A 23,231-nucleotide genomic window follows, 5' to 3' on the forward strand; every position below is an offset into this window, starting at 1 on the left:
ACACCTCGAAAAGACCAATTTCATTTAAGTTCGAAACTTACGGAAAGTGTCGAATAATTACACTTTACGTACCCAGTAGGTTCTAAAAACCGAACTAGATCGATAATTCAGGTTGAACTTCTTTACAGACCGTTTAGATGTTCCGATAAACAGATGCGTGATGATCTTAATCTGCTGAGATGCCCAATGATACTACGCCCGACATATTTTTGATCTTTCCTCAGACAAAAAAATTCTGCTCACGTTATAAGATAAACTCTCAAAATCTGAACCATACATTGTTCCATGTCCTTAATCAGAACATCATCCAAATAGAACCGCCTACCAGTATGGCGATTACCACTGCAGTAAGAATCGCTGCACCAACCTTGTCTTTATGAGTGATCTTCAAGTTGCTATGCAAAACGTTGGTCGTTGACTTGTTTAGGCCAGCGTTCGCATCACCTACAGAGCTTCCTCCATTGTCGCTGGTGAAAGGTGCTGGACGCTGATTATACAACGAACTTTGAATTACCTCCAAAGCACTTGCTTGCTCTCCAAGACCATACCATCCATCCCATGAGCCATTTTGCCAGTTCAATCCACACGTGTGCCCATCTGAACCCCCAGAACAAGATTTTGCAGCTGCTGCAGCAGACGCTTCCATCAACGGATTGATTGTATCGGCCGTGTATGGGGCCAAAATACTTGTCAGCGACAGCATTCTCGAAAAAATACTTTTAAAAGACCGCTGGTCATTGTTACAACTATTGGAATCCTGGCATGTCACTTCGTACATGATCTTGTCCTTGAAGAAGAATGTTGTAGATCCGCCCAATACTTGGCTTAGCTTGGTTTCCCAGGTGGATGAGCCGTTTGTTGCATTATACAGGTATGCCAAACCTCCCAGAACTATCCCTTGGTTATAACTCCACTCCAACTTGGTGATGTCCGTGCAGTTATCGTCAATATTTGCGCCATCGTAAACATTTGCATTTTCCTGTAAAACCACATAGCCCACATCGACCAGCCAATCAAAAATCTTCTCGGCAACAGCGATATAAGTCTCGTTACCAGTGTAGCGGCCCAATCTTGCGGCCAATTGGAACAGACACGCATTGGAAACGGTGTTTTTGTAGTTGTAACCGGAATTCCACGTGAAAATCTGCCATCTGACACCTCCTCCGCAGTGTTGGTCGTCCCAACGCGAGTACATGGTGTTGAAAACACCTTGTACCATTGCTAGCCAGCCAGGGGCGTTTTTATCGTGCGGATTGGTAAAATTTCTCTCTACAGCACCCATCACTGTTAAACCCCATACACCTTGGTCATCGTTACCTTCAACCATGGACTGGTTGGATGGCATATAGTCGTACTCAGGTCCAGCCTGGGCTAGCATGGAGTCATAGAGCACCTGTGAATATGAATCATTCTGGCATAAATACCAATTTTCTAGCATGCCTCCAAAGACCTCACCAGCTTCCCACCAATAGTATGGTGCTTGGAACATCCCGACAGTCCCGCCATATTGGGATCCAGCATAGTAATCCATGATTCCGCCTTGAATAAGCGAAGTGGCTGCACATATCGAATCTTTAGACGATGTATCCAGGTCTAAAGCTCTTACTGGAAACGCTACCAAAAGCCAAAAAATGACCTGAGAAGGCCAACCAAGGGCAATTTCAATCCCCATAAGTGATACTAAGGGTAAAAGCTAGCTTCAAACAAGGTTTGAGGAAGCTGAAGAAGGTTAATGGTCAAAACAACAGACGGCTTGAAGTCAAAGTGTTAACTCGAGCAGTTAAGATTACTATAATTAAAGTAGGCTTTTACATTTCGATGATGAGGTCGACCAGAGGATTGAGTAGAGAATCAAAGGGATGACAGAGAAGAGGATCAACAAGATAACACGAGAGATGTTTATGAACAAGAAGTCCCACCTATTCAAAGGAGGACTATCGATGTCATGAATGGTATGTAAGAATCATTTTAAATTGTAGAATTCAATTTGATGATGAATCCAGTGAGAATGATTTATAGATCACGATCCTATACAGTTCTTTACCGGCCCGTGAAACAGTCACTTATCATAACTGCCATGAGTGTAATTCGCGATAAAATCGAGCAGATTGTCCTCAACAAGCTGTACAACAGTCTCCGGAAAACGGGCCCGAATCTCGTTAGATAGCTTGGTTAGACCGATGTCGTGTACAACGTGGGAGAGAACGTCTAGCTGCAGCACAGAAAACTCACAATACCAGCGGTGGTTCCAGCAGCACAGTCTAACGCACAGGTCGACTAGATTGTTGTCTATATCTAGAATAGTGCTCATTGTCTGTGAAGAAGATGCATCTCTGTTCTGTTTCACTTTTTCGCGGTCAAAAAGGTATGCCTGCAACAACCGTCTGGAAGACTCTGCAGAAAAACGCTGCGAAAGTCCATTTTGGAACGCTTGGGTAGCTTCCTCAACGTGGCCCAGACGCCAAGCACATAGACCCAGCAGTTCCCATTCCGCAGTGGATTTTTGATACCGCGAATTTTGAGCCTCGAAATGAAGCTGCTCTGCCTGCCATAAAGTGTAGGTCTTGAGATCTTCGTAAAGCACCATGAACAAACTGTCCAGCCACCTTTCGCACAATCTTTTGCCACGAATGAGATCGCAAGAACCGTTCGTCTCCGCATCGGGAGGAGGCGTCGATGTCACCTGGTATTCCTCTTCCATCACAAACAACTTTGATCTGTACTTCAACAGGGCCTCCCACCCTGTTTTTAGAGCAATCTCAGTGAGATATTTGTATCTTGTCTTGGCATTGGCTTTGAGTGTTGCAGCAGGAAGGTTGAGTAGTGACGAACTCAAAGCCTTGTGTTCGTTGGCTACATCTGCGGAGCTGAGGCTAGTTACGTCTTCGAGGATTACATCTATCGGAAGAGGTAAATGCAAGTTAGGCGAATCCTGCCCCAAACTCACGACTCGCTTGAAGCTGTATTTTTCTTTGTGCGGTGTGACTGGACATCCATTCAATGACAGAAGCGCATTTTCGATATCATTCAAGCCGATGTATGCCCTAACCAAAAGGTGCCAAGGTTTGAACTCACTAGGAGCACAGTCCACAGCAGCTTGTGCCAGCAGTTGAGCAGCTTTGAAGTCCTTCTTCTGTTCTAATAGGAATTGCGCTTGAATACAAAGAAGTTCTGAACGGTAGCTTGTCAGCGAAGACCCTTGTTTCGAAAACTCTTCGTGCAAAAGTGTTATGGCATCGATCTTGAGATCAGCCTCGATTAAGAGCTTTGCTAATAGAACCACACATTCTGGGTGCTTTTCGATCAAACTAGTAAGCATCTTTCGACATCTCTCAAAGTTCTGTGTAAGTCTGGTGACATGCAGTAAAGTCTCGCACAAGTAATTGTTGGTGCGTGATGGGGCGGCCACATTACAGGGAGCGCCTAAGTTTTGACCTTGCGAATAGACGAGTGGAAATACATCGATGAAACGATCCGAGACTTCACCAAGCTCACCCGAAGTCAGTGGATTCAAAATCCGCGTTTCAACGACATTGTTGACCTCCCCTTCATCCACATTATCGGTCATGACAGTAATTGCGCGAACAACGCCGCAAACGAATGTTTCCGTCCACAAAGTTTCACGCTCATTGTGCGGAATCTGTAAAACTTCACCACGCGAGTCCAAAATGTAAGACTGAACTGCTCCTGGAATGCGCACTACAACCTGCACATCGCATTTTCTGAATGCGTTCCAGGTGGCATAAGTGACTCTCGCTACTTTGTAGTGCTTCTGCTTTCCGAACCAGTTCTGAGGTTTTTCCGAGATCAGGTCTGCCAAATTCTTGAGAGAAACGGCGATAGAAGTGGGGTCAGACGTATCGACACCAACACTGTACAGAAATGTGCCAATTTCGCCCTTTAGTTTGTCATGGGAATGCAAATCTTGAGTATTTATATTTGAAGAGCTAGGTTCCAGCTGCATAGACCGATTCTTGGCATTTTGCGAATTGGAATTCGAGGAAGGCGCATATTTCACCAACGATATCAAATCTGGAGGACCTAAGGTTTGAAACTGCAGAAACTTGGCCTTACGCTCTTCAATGGCATTACCAATTGTGTCTTCCTGAATCCTTCGAACAGTAAGTTAGTATGCTAAAAAGCGGAAATTTTGACGGAAACTTGGCGAAAAAGATCGCAATTAACAACATACTCTGGGATTGAGGCCTGAGACAGCATATTTGGCTCGAATTGACTAACGATCGAATGCCAAGGCGCCTTAGAACGTTGTGTTGGGTATCTTTGTCCAGAAACAATTGTGCTTTTCACCTTTGATTAGGAGACGCCTCATATATATGGGTGGAATATACTCATATACGGATCGAGTGTTTTTTGAGCCTCGGTGTGAGGCTCAACCTACCGCTACCACTCTGTTTGGTCTGCTAAACTGTACCCAGTATGGTGGCCTGAATCTACTGATGTCACTAATGGTCGGAAACTGGGTACTTTTCGCCATTCTCGAAAAGAAACAAAACCAGTCAAACTGACGTTGTAAAATTGCGTAAACGCAATGGTAGAGGAGTCTGGTGAGTAAAGGGGCGGTCATCTCAATTTTGGTAACAATTTCATAACAATTTCTGCTCTTTCTAGTTCCTTAGGAGCCTATTTTGTTCCCATTTTCATCAACCTCTTCGTCCAAACGCCATTCTTTGCTTGTCAAACAGTACTTCTCCGGGGGCAATCGAGTGCCCCACATATTGACCACTTGCGGCAGTGGTTTCTTATTACGTTCTGCGGCTAGCTGCAAAAGCAGCTCCTTCGGAGCTGTAGGCTTGAATTGATAGTGAGTTCTTGCTGCAATAGCCAGTCTTACGTCTTCAACGGAAAGTTCAGTATTGGTGTCGTTTGAAGCATAGTCTCCATAAACCATGGCGTCCTTTAGTACACCGCGGGTGTAACGATGGGCGAAGTCCATCAGTTGCAACGGCACCTGATCCTCGTATTGCTGTATCGCCTGAGATGCCAGCAGCAGATGAAGTAGTCTTACATCTCTGGGGACCTCATTCTGAGCTTCCTCGGTCATTGGGGGATTCGTAGCCGTGCTTGTCGCGGTGAGAAGGCGTAGATTCTTTGATGTAGCAGAAGTGGATGTTCTGTAGGTTATTCGTGTTTTAAATTAATGATGGACAGATCTTGAAAATGGATTCGACAGTTTAGTGAAAGAAGGGATGGGTATGGTAATCCAAAGAAGCTGGAAAGGACATGACGTGGTGTTCAGTAAGAAGCACTGAATTGGAGCTTGCAAAGAGTTGAAACAATAGGGTCAAGACTGAGATTTTACAACTTAAAAAATACGTCACGTGATCTGCTAGTAAGAGATGTAATGCGAAGATAGTAAGTGCTTGAGATTTGCACTAGTGATTAACAAGGAAGCGGACACTACTAGCTGGTGGAATGTAGGGTCTGATTTCGTCGCTTCGGTGGTGTGTAGGAAGGTGACAATTTTGTAAATGTAGAATAAATACGCACGAGCATCAACTACATCCATTTCAACTTTTGGTGACATACGAAGAATATTGGTATTTAAAAACATGGTTCAAAAACATTGTTCAAGTGTGAGTGACGGAACAAAAGCTTTTCCCGTCGTCCTTGTTCATTACATCGTGAAATATGATATTGTGCATGACAGATTGATGGAAAAGCGACGAGAAGAAGGAGGCACAAATGGTTGAAAACGAGGGCACTGTGATTCCTTATTATAATAAAATTTCTGCGCTTCCCCGGTACACCTCTCGCGAATGTCACCTTTATGAGTAAGTATATCGACACTCGTTCATAGTGATATGTATTTCATCCACACACCCAAACTTAGTTTCACGTACTTTTGCTTAGCACCTGGATGTGGGATCTATTCTTCAACAGGTGTCTAGAGAACATTCTCTCATAAACTGCTCTAACAAACCTTCTTGTCAAACTTTTTAATAGAAAACCTCTCTGTCACGTGACGTTATACTGTATTGTCCTTTTGAATGTTACCCGGATATTACTCTTTATCACACTCTACGGGTTTGGAAATGGGATATCACCAGCGACGAATTATTGTCTTGGTCGATAATTTTTCACCATCAAGAAAACTAGTCTTTTAATCACTACATGCTTGATCTTTTTGGTGATAATTCTTAGAGTTCATTCACCAATATTGCTGCAATGTCTGACGCTGTTATCTCTTACGCTACTTTGATCTTGGCCGATGCCGGTTTGGACATCACCGCCGACAGCTTGACCACTTTGACCAAGGCTGCCGGTGCCTCTGTTGACAACGTATGTCCCCATTGATGATGAAGTTGAGAGCTCAAGGAGAGGTGGAAGCGGAGATCACGCACTGGTAAGGATGGAAAATTCTGTGCGATGGCATTGGACTTGTTTGTCTTAATTTGAATCGCCTGATGCTCAGTTTCTCCACCCCAATTATATCTGTCGAATCCACTGCTACTGTTCTAGCTAAGCTCAAACTTTCTCACAAGGATCAATTACTAACAATTTTTTCAACAGGTGTGGGCTGAAACTTTCGCCAAGGCTTTGGAGGGCAAGAACATCAAGGAAATCCTATCTGGTTTCCACGCTGCTGGTTCCGGTCCTGCTGCCACTGGTGGTGCCGCCTCCGCCGCCGCTGGTGGTGAGGCCGCTGCCGAAGAAGATGCTCCAGAGGAAGCTGCCGAAGAATCCGACGACGACATGGGTTTCGGTTTGTTCGACTAAACTGGATTACTTAAATCTGTATAAGTATAATATCAAGTATCGCTAGCACCACGTATAGGCTTAGCCAATGCCCTATTTGTGCATCTCTGTGCTGTTTTCTGGCTGCTGGAACCTCAACGCAGGCTCCAGGTGTAAGGAAGATCCAGATCACCTTGTACTATAGTGTCATTGCTTGGCCGATCATACAAGCGAGATACGTAGTTGTCCGCCCACGAATTCTCACGGTCGACCTTGAATCGAGTATCCTCATTCTCCAGGAATCAATAGCATCAAAACTTCACAAGAGTTAGCATAACCGTTAACTTTTTTTCCGTTCTTCCTATCCTCACTCCCGCTACCTAACGTTCTTGCATGGATAGATCTTTGCAAAAATACTGTGTTAAGAGATATAAAACCAAACCTTTTCTATTCACCTATACCGACTCGTCAACCGAGGTCGCAACTGATCTGCATTTTCTGGGTAGCAAAGAAGTATTTTGAACACGATTTGAACGCTTTTGTTAGCACTACCGTTACGCCTTCTATAACCTTGGCAATTATTACTGACATATTAATAAGGTGTCTTATTTCTGGATCCCGATCTTACCCATTTTCCACCAAATCGACGTCGATTATTAACATCACTGGCTTGTATAAGCTATTGTTCCACTCCTTCGGTGGAAAACACATCTTTCATTATTCCTTCTCAGTAGCTGTCCTGCTCTGTTCTGTTCATTCATTACTACTGTCATCATTAGTCTGTCATCACAACTTGAAAACCAAGAGTGGCCAGAATGAAGTCTGGCACTCAGAACATCACACCACAGGAGCCGCATTCTGGTAAGCAGCGGCTAGAACCACCGAAAGTGGTGAACAGTCCCCCTTGGTCAGAATTGGCACCTCTGGACACAGCACCATCAATTCAGCAGACCAGACAACTGGAAATAACCATTTTGGCCACGATGAACGAATTAAAGGACCAGAATAATAAAACCTCTGCCGACGTGGCTAAACTGGTATCGGTTCTCAACCAATCACTCACTGCTATCTCGCACTGGTCATTGCAGGCACAACTGTCGCAGTTGGAAAACCGATCGGCGTGGAATTCCCGACTAGCGGTGGAAAATAGCATCATCAAGAAAGAAATGGAGTTTTTTCGCAATAGGTGTCGGAATGAAGCACGCGAATCAGTCAATATATTGTCAGGGCCTGGTTCGCCATCCGTTCCGGTAGAGTCGGCAAAAGTTTCCAAATCAACAAAGGCTTCGCTTCACAAGAGACACAAATCCCAAAGCAATTCAAGTCCGTCTCGTTTGAGGCTTGTTGAGAACAAGAAATCTCACCCGCGAATGCGAAGGACTAGTGATAACCCTTCTGCTAGTAATTTCGTTAGGGTATTTCATTTGGAAAGGTCATAATAGAAGATCAGTGTGGTTTTTCGGCGGAAAAAGCCCACTTATTTGGGACTAGCATATTTGTAACACTACTGGGCTTGTTTTCTACGGATTTTTGGGATACATTAGACTCTGTTGGGCCATGGTTTTGGCGCTAACTTGTATTTAGGTAATCGGATGGATTTTTTAGGTTTTAGTACACAAAAGGAGGGCAGATGAGGTGCTTTTAGCACAAGAGAGAGGAGAGCAGGAGGTGGGATCTTTTCATCGCCTTGGCATTGCCTTGGGATCGTATTTTAGCTACAGTTCTAGGTTCGTTATTTTTGCAGTTTGAATATAACTGGTTGACAATCTGGACATGTGGACTATTCAGAAACAATGTAAGACGCTCTTGCAGAGCTTTTAGCAGAACAAACCCAATACAGTAGAATTGTTCAACAATTTTCTGGGTGGTTGATATGCAATTGACAGCGTCATAAGTGTAAATTTCGTAATAGACATAACCGTTGACAAAAAAAGAACTACACACGAACACAAGAAAGTGCCCCAATTTGCCGTAAAGCGCGCCCCACATCGCATCGTAAATAGGTAAACTGTTCTCAATATACCGCTATCTATACTTGGACCTCTCAAAACTCCGAAGTGTCATATATGTACAAAGTGATTAACAAAACTTCCGTAAAAAAAACGAACGTATTCGATTAGAAGCTATAAGGCCTGTCGCTAAACCGATGACGACAATACCTAGCTAACTTTTAATCTCAGAATTAATTGTAACTTCATTGAGGCTATTTACTGAATTAATGTTTTCATGAACTAATACCCCCAAAACCATCAGTAATTGTCCTCCAAACAAACAGAGCTGGTTATAAACTCACCTAATTCACAGTCATAAAACTGGAGATATGCTTGAATCTGGAAATTTTAAAGCCTGGCATTTTGGTCGTGTGTCGCACTCAATCGAACAAGTATATAGAGGACAACAAAACGTCACAACGTATTTAGTGATGCATAGTTTCTCGAATTCTAACTACTACTTTCATATACAAACGGTGCTTGACATAAAGATCAAAACCCCGGTTGTTCAAGAGTCAAAAGCCAATAGCATGTCCCGCATAAGCTATGTGGCTCCCTATTTCATGCCTATAGTATGCTCCAGCAAGCTGTGGATCAGAATCATACTTTTTTTTAATTTATTGGGGCTTTTTACGCTGGCGTTTAGCTCCACACAACTGCTTTTATCTGAATATGATGAGGACACAATGTTCAAGCCCAACGGCCAAGATTACTTTAGAACATCATTGTTGGGTTTTTTTTCTCCTTTGGCGTTATGCTTTCTCCGGGATTTTGTACTCGGCTTGAACACCCGAGCAATTCTGGTAAATCTGTGTTTGGATTTCCCACTAAATGACTGGTTTGGCCTACTGATCGTCTTTTCCCTCTCTTACCCACAACTACAAGATGCTAGAATAAATGGTACGCTTGACGACACCTTATGGCACATCATACCAAAACAATCGGCGATTTTTGGACTATCGTGGTCATTATGCGAATTTCTGCTATGTCTCATTCAAAACGCCCAGAAATATGAAGAAGTACCACCGCCTGGCTCGGCACGACGCCTAAACGAACCTCAGATTTTGCAAGAAGAGGGCGATTTGGCCCGTAAAAATATTACTTTGTCAAAATGCATAGACGTGAAACGAACTTCCTCGCTAATATCTGAAAATGTATATTCCCACGAACGCCCGACCTTGGCTTCCAATACCGCAGGCGATGCCTCCTCGGGTACTTTTTTTGTGGACTTCAACGACAGTTCCATGTCATTACTTAGAGATCCAGAACAAAGCGCTGGATCCCACGCCATACCCAGATCAAGACGCCCTTCACTGTTTGACGGCACCATCACATACTTTCCGGAAATAGCGTCGAAGAGAAGGTTCTTCAAAGAGCTCTTGCTCATCAATTTGCTGGTCATCGATAGCATACTGCTGATAGTGGGACACTCCTTTATCATATCCATCTACTTCATCTACGTGCCGGATCACAATCGCCTCTTCGCTCCGGCGGTAAAATTCTTTGGCTCTCGCACATTTGGCTTTTTCATACTAAGTGTTGTATGGCCTCTCTCGATGTGGAGCTTCCTAATCAGCATTTTCCTTTTTGTCTGGAAAGATGCAGGCATTGAAATATTGAACCCTCTGCACAAGACGAACAGTTCCTCTAGCTTGCATATTCACACTTCACGGCCCGAGAGCTTGCAGTATATCTCTTCAGATCAGCTTTTTGTCGTGAACTCTATATATACACAGGATTTGCTGACCTCTGATGAAGATAACGAGCCTTTGATTATGCGCGTTTTCCGCAGAGGAATGTCGTTGTGGCGTACGATTTCCAGCCATCACAGCTTTCCTATCCTTGGTTTCACCGTGTGGTCACTTCTGGCGTTCTCCCTGGGCTGTGTGGCTACAATTAAGCAGTAAGCAACCCCATATCTCATAATTACACACCGAGATAGCTTATTCGTGCGGCTGGACAAAAGTGGCGATCTTTATTTCAAACACCGTGAGGTCTGAATCGATTTCCAGTTTACGCTAAAACATTTGTGCTCTTCTTGACATCGTTTTTGATGTCCCGATTATCGCAGATGTCCAATGTTAAAAATTCAAAAAGTCTCAGTCAGCAGGCTTGAAGCTCTCAATAAAAAGCTGCAAATATACCACTATTTCCAGACCTCTAAAGTATCGAGATTGGAACCCAGATCCAGACCGATACTGCTCGAAGACGATTGATCGTGGCTCAATGATCTTGTTCAACCACCACCGCCGGATCACGTGCCCCTTTTTCAGCGCGGGACCCTCTTTTATATTAGACCATCGAATTGGCATCGGTTATGAAATAAGCCGTTCCAGAAGCGATAATAAAACGCTCAAACCTCACGACCACTCTGTTGTTATTCGAGAGACCTCAGATCTATTAGAACTTTGTTAATTGTTCAAGAATAATCTGAAGAAACTTTTGAAGCTTCTCTCCAACCTCTGAGGGTTCTTTTTTTCCACAAATAAGTTAAAAACAAGAAAATACCATCACCATGAACTCCAACTCACCCTTATTACCCCAAAACGCTAGGTCCAAGGGATTTTCACTGGTTCGATCGATTTCGCGCGATACTGCAATCATCTTGAAATCGTCTCCTGTCAATTATTTGATTGTTTTCGTACCCTTGGGCTTGGTGTTTGGGTTTGCTAACTTATCAGTGACTTGGACGTTTATCCTCAATTTCGTGGCGATCATTCCGTTGGCTGCTATCTTGGCTTTTGCCACGGAAGAACTGGCGGACAAAGCGGGATCCACATTGGGTGGCCTTTTGAACGCTACGCTAGGAAATGCCGTTGAGCTTATTGTCTCCATCATTGCGCTCTACAATAACCAAATCACCATCGTTCAAGCATCTATGTTGGGTAGTATTTTGTCCAACTTACTATTGGTGCTTGGATTCTGCTTTTTGGCAGGTGGTTACAACAGAGTGGAGCAAAATTTCAATCAGACAGCAGCTCAAACCATGTCTTCGCTCTTGGCCATCTCATGTGCCTCGCTGCTGATTCCAGCCGCCTTTCGTGCCTCGTTGCCAGATGACAATAAGAAACAAGACCTGTTGATTAACAGCAAGATTCTGAGCCTTTCTAGATCGACTTCTATTGTCTTGCTTATCGTATATGTGTGTTTCTTGGTGTTCCAACTTGGTACCCACCACAACCTTTTCGAGCAGCAAGTAGATGAAACAGAGGAGGTTTTGGAGCAGCACCCAAAGCGTTCGACGCTTTCTGTCAAGTCCTCTATAATCTTCTTGCTCATCACCACTGTGCTCGTATCTGTCTGTGCGGATTTCCTTGTTGGCAGTATTGACCATGTTGTGGAGACATCTGGCTTATCCAAGACTTTTATTGGTTTGATTGTCATCCCCATTGTGGGCAATGCTGCGGAGCATGTCACATCCGTGATTGTTGCCACCAAGAACAAAATGGACCTTGCCTTGAGTGTTGCTATTGGGTCTTCGCTGCAGATTGCGCTCTTCGTGACTCCTTTCATGGTTCTGGTTGGATGGGTCATTGGCGTTCCAATGACGCTCAACTTCTCGACTTTCGAAACTGCCACGTTATTTATTGCTGTGTTCCTGTCAAACTACTTGATCTTGGATGGCTTGTCCAACTACCTCGAGGGTATTATGTCCATTGCAATGTACGTCTTGATCGCACTTGCCTTCTACTACTATCCCGATGAGCGTGCAATGGCTGCAACTTCGATTTGAAGTGAGGGCTTTATCTCGCCAATCGAACTCAAATGTTGTCAACGGATTATTTCAACCCGAAAAAATCAACTTGGACTCAGATTGATTGAGAACAAAGTACGAGTGTATAACTGAACGTAATAGTCAATTGAAACTTTATTCCACCGAATCAAAGACCACTAGAGTTCTTCGACTGCGGCTATCACAATCACTTCTGTCGGTCTGTCTATCTTTTCTGCCATCTACTCGATCCTCTACTCAGAACTCTGAAAAACTCTAGTCGACAAAAGCCAAATTCTTGGTCTTCGAAGCATTCGTTACCATCGCAATAGGCCAGCATTCTACGGTCCTTGAGGTTCATTTGCGTGCGTTGCTGGTTAAATCACAGCTGTTCACCCACCTTCCAGCATACCTTTTAATTTTCGCTTCGCTTTTACCATTTAGGAATGGCTGGCTCTTCCACGACCGCGAAATTTAGCAGAAATGCAGAAAAAGCCCAGTCGTCCATTTTTTGGCGAAAGACGTTGGCTGTTTGCGAGAGATCGCTGCGCTGAACGATGTCCAGACCACGAAAATATTGACCCATAATACGCTAGAATTTGAGTTGACATCTTCTTGGCTGGTTCCGCGAAAATTGGAAAGAAAAATGGACCATTGCTAGTTGATCTGGATCATTGGGCACATTATTTGGGATGGTGCTATGCATTTAGATCGAATAAAATGTGGACGCTATTTGAGAAGTCTAGCTTTTCCGTCTTGCCCTTTGGAATTTATATTTCACCTGTGGTGCTTTTACACTAGAAACTTGACGACAGTGAATCGGACGACTAAACCATTATATCCTAGATAATAAGCAACATTCGATCGTCCACGATGTCAGATTTTGAAGCGCTTTTACAATTCAATCGGAAAAGAGTATCGCGGGATATGGTTGAATTTTTAGAAGCCACCACCCAATCTGTCGTCAGTGTCAGCGTTCAAGATTCAAACAGACAAGCCAAACCGGTAGTATCATTGGCGGAATTTATCCAAGGTCTAGTGACGCAGTCTAATGTGCAAGTGCCGACCTTAATGTCAACAACCATTTATCTGAGCAAACTCAGAGCCATAATGCCTTTCAATGTGCATGGGATAGAAACAACAAAGCATCGCATTTTCCTAGGTTGCCTGATAGTGGCAGCTAAAACTTTGAACGACTCTAGTCCGCTGAATCGTCACTGGGCTTCTTATACTAATGGACTTTTAAACACTCGCGAAGTCAACACTCTGGAGCGTGAACTTCTGGAATACTTCGATTGGAACCTCAATTTTACGACCCCCGAGCTTATCACTTGTCTTGCGCCGTTGCTAGCACCGATAAAAGCTCAGATCTCCTCACAACGTCAAGAAATGCTATATTTCAATTTACCTTCCCTACCGCAGTCGAAGATAGGCCATTACAACGCTGAAATGGATACTCGCTCTCTCAGCAGCATGTCGCTTCCTTCGTTGATCTCGAGTGCAACAATGTCGACAATTTCGACAAAGGATTCGAGAGAATCGCGAAAAACGCCCATGATTCCTACTTCCAGGTCTACACAATTACGCCGACCAGATAATGGCAGCCCGATCACCTCCAAGAGCCCTTCGAAACAATCTACTGCACAATATGAAAAAAGTCGTCTTGCTAGGCCTATCATTATAAAAACTGGCTTGCCCACACCTACTGAGCATAGCACCGATTCTACACAGTTTGGAAAGAGGTCGCGATGGGCTTCAGTCATGAGATAATAACAAATTTGCATTGGTCGATTCTTCATTGATCTCGCTGGAAGAGTTCAACATTAATCGAAACAGCGCGTAGACTGCACATAGCTCGAAATTTCAGGAACAATTTTTTCGCACCGTCTTTGCCGCTTGGGAGTAAAATTCCTTTTACACGTTATCTACATACGTAAGTATCATTCTTTTAGTCTTACCTCGTATTCATACTAATGGTTCTGAATCGGCTATTTATTTCGTTAACAATCGAACAATCCAAGTTTACATGGACCCTCTCCCTCATCTTCAATTATACAAGTCGTCATCTTCTTCCGCACCTTCACCAAAAGCAGCGCCAGCGTTTTCGGAAGTTCCGGCAGGTTGGGTTGTGCTTGGAGCATCGCCGAAGTTGAAGTTAGTGTATTGACCTCTTGACGATTTCATTTGTTGGGAATAGGCTTCGTAACGGCGTAATTCGGCATCAGACACGGACCGCTTGGCAGTCTTCATGGCCTCAGAAAAGTGCTCTCTTGTAATGTATGGTACTGTGTCTTCAATTTCTTCTTCAGCGACTGGAGCGCTTGCTTCGTCGCCCATTTCCACGTCCTCTATCTTGACCTTGCTTTGCTGTTCAGCTGCTGCGCTTCTCTGAGCCTCAATGGAATCCTTAATGGCGAACTTGGCAGCCCTTTGAACGATGTACGACAAATCGGCACCGGAAAATCCTTGTGTAGCCTTCGCAATCGTGCTCAACTCCAAACCTGGTTCGAGTGGAGTCTTTCTGAGCTGAGCATTTAGAATCGATAGTCTGGCCATTTCGTCAGGTAGTGGGACGTATATTAGCTGATCAAGTCTGCCAGGTCTCAAAATAGCAGGGTCGATTTGGTCTGGTCTATTTGTAGCACCGATAACGAAAACGTTTTTCTTAGCATTCATACCATCCATTTCCGTTAGCAGTTGGTTGACAACTCTGTCGGAAGCACCACCGGCATCGCCGACGGAACCGCCTCTTGCTTTGGCAATAGAGTCCAATTCATCCAAGAATACCACTGTTGGAGCGGCGGCTCTGGCTTTATCAAAAATATCACGAATGTTGGATTCTGACTCACCATACCACATACTCAAGAGTTCAGGACCCTTGACAGAGATAAAGTTAGCAGACACCTCCGTGGCAACAGCTTTGGCCAACAAGGTTTTACCAGTACCAGGTGGTCCGTAAAACAAGACACCTTTAGAAGGAGCCAAACCAAACTTGGCATATTGGTCTGGGTGCAACACAGGGTATTCAACAGTCTCCTTTAACTCTTGCTTAATTTCGTCCAAACCACCAATATCTTCCCAAGTAACATTGACACTCTCCACAACAGTTTCACGTAGGGCAGATGGGTTGGAGTTGCCAAGTGAGAATTTGAAGTTCTCCATTGTTACTCCTAAAGAGTCTAGCACTTCGGCAGCAATCTCGTCTTCATCCAGGTCGATCATGTCCATCTTTTCACGAATTTGTTGCATGGCGGCTTCGGAGCAGAGCGAAGCGATATCGGCACCAACGTAACCGTGAGTTTCCGCAGCTAGGGTCTCAAGGTCTACATCATCCGCCAACTTCATGTTCTTGGTGTGGATACGCAGCACTTCTAATCTGCCAGTGGCATCTGGAATACCAATGTCGACTTCACGGTCAAATCTACCGAATCTTCTCAACGCTGGGTCAATGGAGTTTGGTCTGTTGGTGGCAGCGATAACCACAACATTAGATCTGGCTTTCATACCGTCCATCAAAGTCAGGAGTTGGGAAACCACTCTTCTCTCAACTTCACCGTTGGTCTTGTCACGCTTAGGGGCGATCGAGTCTATCTCATCGATGAAAATGATGGCAGGGGCGTTTTTCTCGGCCTCCTCGAAAGCTTTCCTCAAATTTGACTCAGACTCACCGGCCATCTTGGACATGACTTCTGGACCGTTGATCAAGAAGAAAAATGCACCAGTTTCATTTGCAACAGCTCTGGCCATCAAAGTCTTACCGGTACCAGGAGGACCGTACATGAGGATACCTCTGGGAGGCTTGATACCAATAGCCTTGAAGAGCTGAGGGTGTCTAAGCGGCAGCTCGACCAATTCACGAATCTGAGCCATCTGTTTACGACAGCCACCAATGTCATCGTATCCAACTTCATTCATGTTATTTTCCTCATCTTCACGGTTGATGGGCTCACCTTCCGAATGGATCACGGTGTCCTGGGCCACAACAGCATATTCTTCAGGTTCCACGTCCACCACTTTGAACTCCACTTGTCTCATACCACCTCTGACGACGAAGTGGTCGCCCTTACGCACTGGACGGTACGCTTCCACAAAATATGGCTTGAGGTACACGTCGAACAGACTGCCCGTTAGGCCCTCAACTGTGTCAGCAATGGGCAAAACGGAGATTCTGGAGGCGTACTTGATGTCAGGACATGGGTGGATCGTGACGAGGTCACCCAAACGGATACGAAGATTGTTTCTAACCACACGGTTCACTCTGCAAATACCGTTTTCGAGCTCATCGTCGATCAAAACGATAAGCACCGTGTCCTTACGTTTTTTACCCTTCACCAACACTGTGTCACCGCGAAATAGCTGTAACAAGTCCATTGTGTTTGAGTTGATTGCGATCACAGAGTTATCGTCGTTTACAGCGTCGTCCACCATCAACATGTTATCCTTCTTCTTACGTCTTAGGATTGCCGTTGCAGTAGCGTCATCGTCGCGTTTGTCAGCGCCAGAGGCATCCAAAAGAGGCTTTTTTTCATCAACCATTGTGCGATTGAGTCCTGTATTGTCTAGACTAATTGTAAACCGGCTTCCCCTTGGTTTCTAGTCTTGAAGTTGTCAGAAAAGGGTTGTTCAAGAGGTAAAGTTCACTTTTGCCACCGCATCTTTCCCTTTATATAGGCGGTCATTCTATACGTCTGGATCTTCTTATAACGTCACAATTCTCGATGATATCAAGGTGTGGACATTTACATCAATGGATTGTTGAGGAAGGTAATAGAAGAATGGATTGGATAGCGTTGTTTGTGGGTGTAGGTGTGATTGTTTTGAATGATTGAACTACTTTTAACTGTTAATGTCGGACTTCCAGCTTTTGATTTGGATCAAAACTGATGGCTTTAAGGCTTTGACTTGTAGAATTGATCTGTGCTGATTCTAGTGTCGGCATAGGTTCAGTGAAACGATATAGAACGGATAAATGGTGGGTCATGGCCTGACCAACGTCTGCGTAAACTTGGCTCTTGGTTTTCGAGTTTTGACTTGTAAAATCGACTTGTGCCGATTTGAGTGTCGACATAGGCTCATTGAAACGGTATAGAACTGATAAATACTGGGTTATGGGCTAAAAAAACGTCTTCTGTGTAAATTCTGCTCTTAGTTTTCGAGTTTCTTGAGCAACTTCTTATGCAATTGGCCCAGATCTTCAAAATTCGTGTCGATGGATGGCCATCCTACGACCAGACCTGTTTCGGCATCTCTTTTGGGGATCAAATGGAAATGTACGTGGTCGACAATCTGGTGGGCGATCCGGCCGTTATTTTGCAGCAGATTGTAACCCACACCCTCAGGCGATTCCACATTTAAGTCCAGCGCGATGGCCAGTCTCTTGGCAACAGGCAAGATGTCGGCCAAATGCTCATCTGGAATGTTGTGCAGTTTGGCACCGTGGTACTTGGGGATAATCAAAACGTGGGCCTCGGTGGTAGGTTGGATGTCCAAGAAAGAGTACGAGTACTTCGTTTCGATCAGTTTGAAAGATGGAATTTCGCCTATCATTGCAGAAGGTTAGTATTCTCTGTTGTTGGACTTTTCATGTCCCATAGATCATGCACATACCTTTGATGATTTTGCAGAAGATGCAGGCCGCATCGACAGCAGCAGTAACAGACATAGTCGGATTGCAGAGGTAGATGTTCTGAAGCAGTTGATTGTTCACAGTAGATAGACCTTAAATTTTATGTTCAACACGAACATTTAATAATTATGGATGAAAGAGACGCATTCGTAAAGACAGTAAAAGTGTCAGATTTGAAGGGAACAATGACTAATAACAGGGCGCGACGTCACTAGAGTATGGACTAATTACTAGAGTGGGGGATTGGTAACCATTGAAAAGAATAGACGTCAAAGAAACCAAAAAAAGGTTGAAGAAAACGTTTATAACCTTATACGAACATATATTTTTGAAATGAGGGAGACCCAAACGCAGCGACAATAAACTGGTCTGTCTCCTGTTGACACTCTATTGAAAATCTTAATGTCTCGTAACTGTTCAGGCTTTGATTTGTTTCTATAAAAATGTTTCAGCTCATACGTCACTTGTTATTAATGTGTCGCTGCCAGCATAACGGCAGCACATCCAATTTACCTGCTCATCTGAAAAATTTGGACCGATTCAAAAGTCGTATTTGAGCCTAAATTTCCCTTGTTATCCACATATCCAAGCCATTCAGAAGCTCTGTCACCGTCCCAATGTTGAGACACACGGTCAAGAGACAATTCAATCTTTTTTCCAGAGCAAAACCCGTCCGGGAAGCGTTTCTATGCGCTCATAACGGAGTGTCTGCTGCTGTGCGCATCAGTACGATGAACAGGTCAAATGTACTCAATTACTCAACCAAGATCCCACCAAGACTTACTGCTGAGTCTTACCCTAACTTGCAGCGGCTGTCTGAGTTTAAAAAACTATCTTCTGATGATTTGACGTTTTTTAAGTCCATCCTGTCAGACAGCGAAATCTTGCAGGCTACTGCAGATGAAGATTTGGCGGTGTTCAATGAGGATTGGATGCGTAAATACAAGGGTCAGTCGAAGCTGGTGCTAAGACCAAAGACTGTCAATCAAATTTCGCAGATTTTGAAGTACTGTAACGATAACAGACTCGCCGTTGTCCCTCAAGGTGGTAACACGGGTCTGGTGGGCGGATCGATACCAGTTTTTGACGAAATAGTTCTGAGTCTCACCCAACTCAACAAGATCCGCAGTTTTGATTCTGTGAGTGGTATTTTGAAGTGCGACGCCGGTGTGATTTTGGAAAATGCCGACTCTTTCTTGGCAGAAAACGGTTATATTTTCCCAATGGATCTGGGAGCAAAGGGTTCGTGTCATGTTGGCGGTATCGTCGCCACCAATGCTGGTGGCTTGAGACTGTTGCGTTACGGATCGTTGCACGGCACTGTTTTGGGTCTTGAGGTTGTTTTGCCAGATGGTAAGATTTTAAACTCCATGGACGCTCTACGAAAGGACAACACCGGTTACGACTTGAAGCAACTATTTATCGGGTCAGAAGGTACCATCGGTGTTATCACGGGTGTGTCGATTCTGGCACCACCACGTCCAAAAGCAGTCAATGTCGGGTTTCTCGGTGTTGGTAGTTACGAAGCGGTTCAAGAAGTTTTTGTTCAGGCCAAACAGGAGCTTTCTGAAATCTTGTCAGCATTCGAATTCATGGACCTCAAATCTCAGACATTGGCCAAAGAGCACTTGAAGGGTGTGAGCCACCCTCTCGAGGACGAGTATCCATTCTACGTCTTGATTGAAACGTCGGGATCTAACAAAGAGCACGATGACGCCAAGCTAGAAGCATTTCTGGAAAAAGCTATGGAAAATGGATCCGTTCTGGACGGTGTAGTGGCACAGGACGAAACGGAACTGCGAAACTTATGGGAATGGAGAGAGTCCATTCCTGAATCGAGCCAAGCCGGTGGAGGTGTTTACAAGTATGATGTTTCTTTGCCACTCAAAGAGCTGTACTCTCTTGTGGATGCTGCCAATGAGAGATTGAATGAAAAGGGACTTTCGAGTACTTCCGATCCTACCAAACCTGTCATCAGCGCTATCGGATATGGCCACGTCGGTGACGGCAATCTTCATCTGAACGTTGCTGTGAGAGCCTATTCCAAAGAAGTTGAAAAAGTTTTGGAACCGTTCGTGTACGAATTCGTCTCATCGAAGCACGGTTCAATCAGTGCTGAGCACGGACTTGGATTTCAGAAGAAGAATTACATTGGGTACTCCAAGAATGAGCAGGAGATCGCTATGATCAAAGAGCTCAAGAATCTCTACGATCCAAATGCCATTTTGAATCCCTACAAGTACGTATGAAAGGGACACGCAGGCTGTAGAACCTTGGGTCCACACACACACACATATATATATTCGATATGAACTGTATAAATGATATTAACGTCGATGATAGATGGTTCAAGGTACGAAACTACCTTGTTTCAAACTTTCCACCGCTGCTGTCGTTATATGACGAAATCGTGCACTACCTAAAGGAGTTCCACCATACCATCGTGAAACCACTACTAGAACGTTAGTTACCCCACTATGTTCCAGAAGGGTGAGTAATCTTTGACCAGCTCCGGCCTCTCCACAATCGTCACAACCCTGCTCCAAGTTTTGAACCCTATTCTCCGTCTTCAACACTTTCTTACCTCTTTTGAAGCCTGGAACTTCTACTGCGGCGGGCGTACCAGTTCTCCAAGCATACATGCATGGGTGAGACGCTTTGCTGACTGATTTGTTGGTATTCACCAATTCTTCCAATATACCGGGTATCTCATCTTGACCTTTTAAACTGCAACATCTGCCTTGAAACTTAGATTTTTTGTCAACTATAACATCGGAAACGCTCCATGTACCCATCGTTCTAGTAGATCTGTATATCACCATCCTCGAGGGCCCTATCAGTAACATCAGGCTCGTATTTCAGCTTCTAAAGTCAATTTTAGTACCAAGATCATCATCGCACTACGTTATTCGCACAGTTGAACTTCCAAAAGTTCTTAAATAGTTGCAACCGGATACTTACCATCGTGCAAGCACGCCTATATATCGACAACAATGCTCAGACTTGTCGTTGAGGTTAAAAATGCATGTAAACTTGAACCCACGACTTCATCATCATCATTCAGGTTCATAGACTGGCATCAAGGAAACCTGACCATGAAAGAAGCGAAAATCTACGAAACACCCAATAAATGCTCTGATATTACTGAGATTTGTTACATACAAAGCAGTGTACGGCAGAGATCAACCTATGGTGAGAATTGTGACTACCTTTTCGTGTGTTCCAACGATGGCTTTATTCAAGTTTTCTCAGACGTCCAAGATGCGTTATTCAGGAACAGAGCATTGCGGCCTCTAGGGTTCTTAACATGCAATGTAGAAATTGCCCGCTGCGACATCAAGCTGCCGATCATTTCTCTCGACTATCTGGACGGTATGCTTTACTGCTTATGTGCAAACGGGCAGCTCTGCGTCTTTATTTTGGACTTGCCCAACACCTATGTCAAATCCCGTTCTCCAGTGTTTACACAAAGGGCAAAAGAAGCCAACGGTACTGATTTAAACTTGGAATTCCACCGACTCAAGCTCGAAGGTCTATCTTCGGAGGATCTTAAGCTTTTGAAGCAGTCGCCATACACCGGATCCATTCACAACCCTTACAATTACCTAGCTCCGGCTCATGAAACGTTTCGAACTCGAAAAAAGCATATCTATGGGATGTCACAAAGTACAGCGCCATGTTTCCAGCCTTCTTTCACGCTGAATCTCGGTCCGGACGTGAGCCTTGTCCGTATCAACCCGTACAATAAGTACAGCTTCTTCACAAATGCTGTATCGGGTCGCTTAACGTTGCAAAAGATCCGTATTACCCCCAATTACCTTTTATACTTCAAACGACTGAAGTCATTCATCAAGCAGGCAAGCAAGGAAATGATACGGAATTGCTGGACGTTGTGCATTACGACCGACGAAACTGGGATCAGCACCAACTCTCCCCGCACAGTACTGAATGGATATTACCCCGCTGCGGATCCTTTAGCTGCCATCGAGAAAGAACAACTGGAATTGTGCGCTGATCATTCCAGTCGACGAGAAACGTGCAGTTCCAAACTGAGAATGAATTCCGGTGTTCCAGAACTTCAATACTATTCCTGCTGGCGTGAAGCGATTCTAAACAAGATAGAGAGCAGCTGTGTTGACAGTGCTAAAAGTAGCCTGAGAGGCCTGAAAGTCAAGCCTTCTGTCGCTCGAAAAAAAAGGAAATCGCCGCTTAAAGTGCAGGATGCGGCGAAGGATGCGCATGATATAAATTGCGGTGACGACAGCACAGAGAGCATTATGGGTCGAGCGACCTTTGACTTTGGATTCATAGAAAAAAGTAGCGGCGCTATTGACCATCGAACGGAAGCTATCAGTCTAGCAAACGAACTCGAAGGTGAAAGAGCAACAAGAGAATCGTTCCTTCCAAATTTTTACCGCAATTTGAAGATTTTATCAATGGGCGGAGATTTGAAACTTAAAGTTTTGTACCCTTCTGTTACTAGCCGACCTTACTTGATTTCCGACTCAAACAATGCCACAGAGAGTTGGATCACAGCGCTGAGACGTATACCCAGAGACCGCTGGTTTTCGCAGTGGTTGTTCCTGATAAATGAGAATTATCATCTCGCAATCAGTGCTGAGGGAGTAATGCTGTTCAATAGTTCGCGCATTACCGAGAAACTGCCAAATTCTTCTTTATCAAACAGGAAGAACGTCGACTTCTCACTAGGGCTCGTTTTAGATGCAGTAGTGCTTGTAAAAAATGTCCAGATCTGCCATGGTTGCAGCGACTGCCAAGGGGACATAGCGCTCAGTCTCGATATTGTTGTGACATGCGTCGACAAGCTTATTATGGTTCTAGAAGTCAATTTTCCGCTTCATTCTAAGGTTGGTAACTGGCAGATCTTGGATGTGGCAAGACTTCCAGAACCCACAAAAGAGCTGGGGAGACTGACAGTGATGGAATTCCCTGAGATTCGCAACCAAAAGAGAAAATACAAGAGTTTATCGAAAACTTCAACCAGCACTAAAAGGGTCAAAACCTCGGAGGAACAACGCACAGTAAGTACAACTTTGAGAATTCATAGTACCTCTTGAAGTCACAATCAAATAACAGAAATTGCTGCGCAAGACGAAAGGGTGGTCAATTATGTCATCCCGGTGCAGGTGCTTCATTTTTATCAACTGCTCGGGAGGCTATAGCTCCTGCTAAATACGAGTTTTCA

At 44.4% G+C, this 23,231-nt stretch overlaps 13 protein-coding genes across 13 annotated transcripts; 7 read left to right on the forward strand and 6 right to left on the reverse strand.

Annotated features, from left to right (window-relative positions):
* Window positions 1-295: 295 nt before the first annotated feature.
* DFG5 (LALA0S05e04170g1_1) lies at window positions 296-1,672 on the reverse strand (the record flags this gene model as incomplete). The annotated part of the gene is made up of 1 exon (XM_022772256.1): window positions 296-1,672. The coding sequence occupies one exon, from the start codon at window positions 1,670-1,672 to the stop codon at window positions 296-298; it is 1,377 nt and encodes a 458-aa protein (XP_022628598.1).
* Window positions 1,673-2,059: 387 nt separating this feature from the next.
* On the reverse strand, window positions 2,060-4,218 carry BCH1 (LALA0S05e04192g1_1; the record flags this gene model as incomplete). Its single annotated transcript, XM_022772257.1, has 2 exons — window positions 2,060-4,112; window positions 4,193-4,218. 2 exons carry the CDS (start codon window positions 4,216-4,218, stop codon window positions 2,060-2,062), a joined length of 2,079 nt encoding a protein of 692 aa, XP_022628599.1.
* A 415-nt stretch (window positions 4,219-4,633) lies between these two features.
* TAF9 (LALA0S05e04214g1_1) lies at window positions 4,634-5,062 on the reverse strand (the record flags this gene model as incomplete). Its single annotated transcript, XM_022772258.1, has 1 exon — window positions 4,634-5,062. The coding sequence occupies one exon, from the start codon at window positions 5,060-5,062 to the stop codon at window positions 4,634-4,636; it is 429 nt and encodes a 142-aa protein (XP_022628600.1).
* Window positions 5,063-6,186: 1,124 nt separating this feature from the next.
* RPP1B (LALA0S05e04236g1_1) lies at window positions 6,187-6,738 on the forward strand (the record flags this gene model as incomplete). Its single annotated transcript, XM_022772259.1, has 2 exons — window positions 6,187-6,300; window positions 6,532-6,738. The coding sequence occupies 2 exons, from the start codon at window positions 6,187-6,189 to the stop codon at window positions 6,736-6,738; spliced, it is 321 nt and encodes a 106-aa protein (XP_022628601.1).
* A 773-nt stretch (window positions 6,739-7,511) lies between these two features.
* On the forward strand, window positions 7,512-8,135 carry LALA0_S05e04258g (LALA0S05e04258g1_1; the record flags this gene model as incomplete). The annotated part of the gene is made up of 1 exon (XM_022772260.1): window positions 7,512-8,135. One exon carries the CDS (start codon window positions 7,512-7,514, stop codon window positions 8,133-8,135), a length of 624 nt encoding a protein of 207 aa, XP_022628602.1.
* Window positions 8,136-9,217: 1,082 nt separating this feature from the next.
* On the forward strand, window positions 9,218-10,594 carry AIT1 (LALA0S05e04280g1_1; the record flags this gene model as incomplete). Its single annotated transcript, XM_022772261.1, has 1 exon — window positions 9,218-10,594. One exon carries the CDS (start codon window positions 9,218-9,220, stop codon window positions 10,592-10,594), a length of 1,377 nt encoding a protein of 458 aa, XP_022628603.1.
* Window positions 10,595-11,202: 608 nt separating this feature from the next.
* Window positions 11,203-12,420, forward strand: VCX1 (LALA0S05e04302g1_1; the record flags this gene model as incomplete). The annotated part of the gene is made up of 1 exon (XM_022772262.1): window positions 11,203-12,420. One exon carries the CDS (start codon window positions 11,203-11,205, stop codon window positions 12,418-12,420), a length of 1,218 nt encoding a protein of 405 aa, XP_022628604.1.
* Window positions 12,421-13,272: 852 nt separating this feature from the next.
* PCL2 (LALA0S05e04324g1_1) lies at window positions 13,273-14,169 on the forward strand (the record flags this gene model as incomplete). Its single annotated transcript, XM_022772263.1, has 1 exon — window positions 13,273-14,169. One exon carries the CDS (start codon window positions 13,273-13,275, stop codon window positions 14,167-14,169), a length of 897 nt encoding a protein of 298 aa, XP_022628605.1.
* Window positions 14,170-14,445: 276 nt separating this feature from the next.
* Window positions 14,446-16,935, reverse strand: CDC48 (LALA0S05e04346g1_1; the record flags this gene model as incomplete). Its single annotated transcript, XM_022772264.1, has 1 exon — window positions 14,446-16,935. One exon carries the CDS (start codon window positions 16,933-16,935, stop codon window positions 14,446-14,448), a length of 2,490 nt encoding a protein of 829 aa, XP_022628606.1.
* Window positions 16,936-17,544: 609 nt separating this feature from the next.
* On the reverse strand, window positions 17,545-18,061 carry HNT1 (LALA0S05e04368g1_1; the record flags this gene model as incomplete). The annotated part of the gene is made up of 2 exons (XM_022772266.1): window positions 17,545-17,939; window positions 18,007-18,061. The coding sequence occupies 2 exons, from the start codon at window positions 18,059-18,061 to the stop codon at window positions 17,545-17,547; spliced, it is 450 nt and encodes a 149-aa protein (XP_022628607.1).
* Window positions 18,062-18,642: 581 nt separating this feature from the next.
* DLD2 (LALA0S05e04390g1_1) lies at window positions 18,643-20,274 on the forward strand (the record flags this gene model as incomplete). Its single annotated transcript, XM_022772267.1, has 1 exon — window positions 18,643-20,274. The coding sequence occupies one exon, from the start codon at window positions 18,643-18,645 to the stop codon at window positions 20,272-20,274; it is 1,632 nt and encodes a 543-aa protein (XP_022628608.1).
* A 99-nt stretch (window positions 20,275-20,373) lies between these two features.
* LALA0_S05e04412g (LALA0S05e04412g1_1) lies at window positions 20,374-20,871 on the reverse strand (the record flags this gene model as incomplete). The annotated part of the gene is made up of 1 exon (XM_022772268.1): window positions 20,374-20,871. One exon carries the CDS (start codon window positions 20,869-20,871, stop codon window positions 20,374-20,376), a length of 498 nt encoding a protein of 165 aa, XP_022628609.1.
* Window positions 20,872-21,018: 147 nt separating this feature from the next.
* On the forward strand, window positions 21,019-23,103 carry GID12 (LALA0S05e04434g1_1; the record flags this gene model as incomplete). Its single annotated transcript, XM_022772269.1, has 1 exon — window positions 21,019-23,103. The coding sequence occupies one exon, from the start codon at window positions 21,019-21,021 to the stop codon at window positions 23,101-23,103; it is 2,085 nt and encodes a 694-aa protein (XP_022628610.1).
* Between the last annotated feature and the right edge of the window lie 128 nt (window positions 23,104-23,231).

The sequence above is a fragment of the Lachancea lanzarotensis genome, scaffold LALA0S05, assembly GCF_000938715.1.
Source record: "Lachancea lanzarotensis genome assembly LALA0, scaffold LALA0S05, whole genome shotgun sequence".
Classification (NCBI taxonomy): Eukaryota; Fungi; Ascomycota; class Saccharomycetes; order Saccharomycetales; family Saccharomycetaceae; genus Lachancea; species Lachancea lanzarotensis.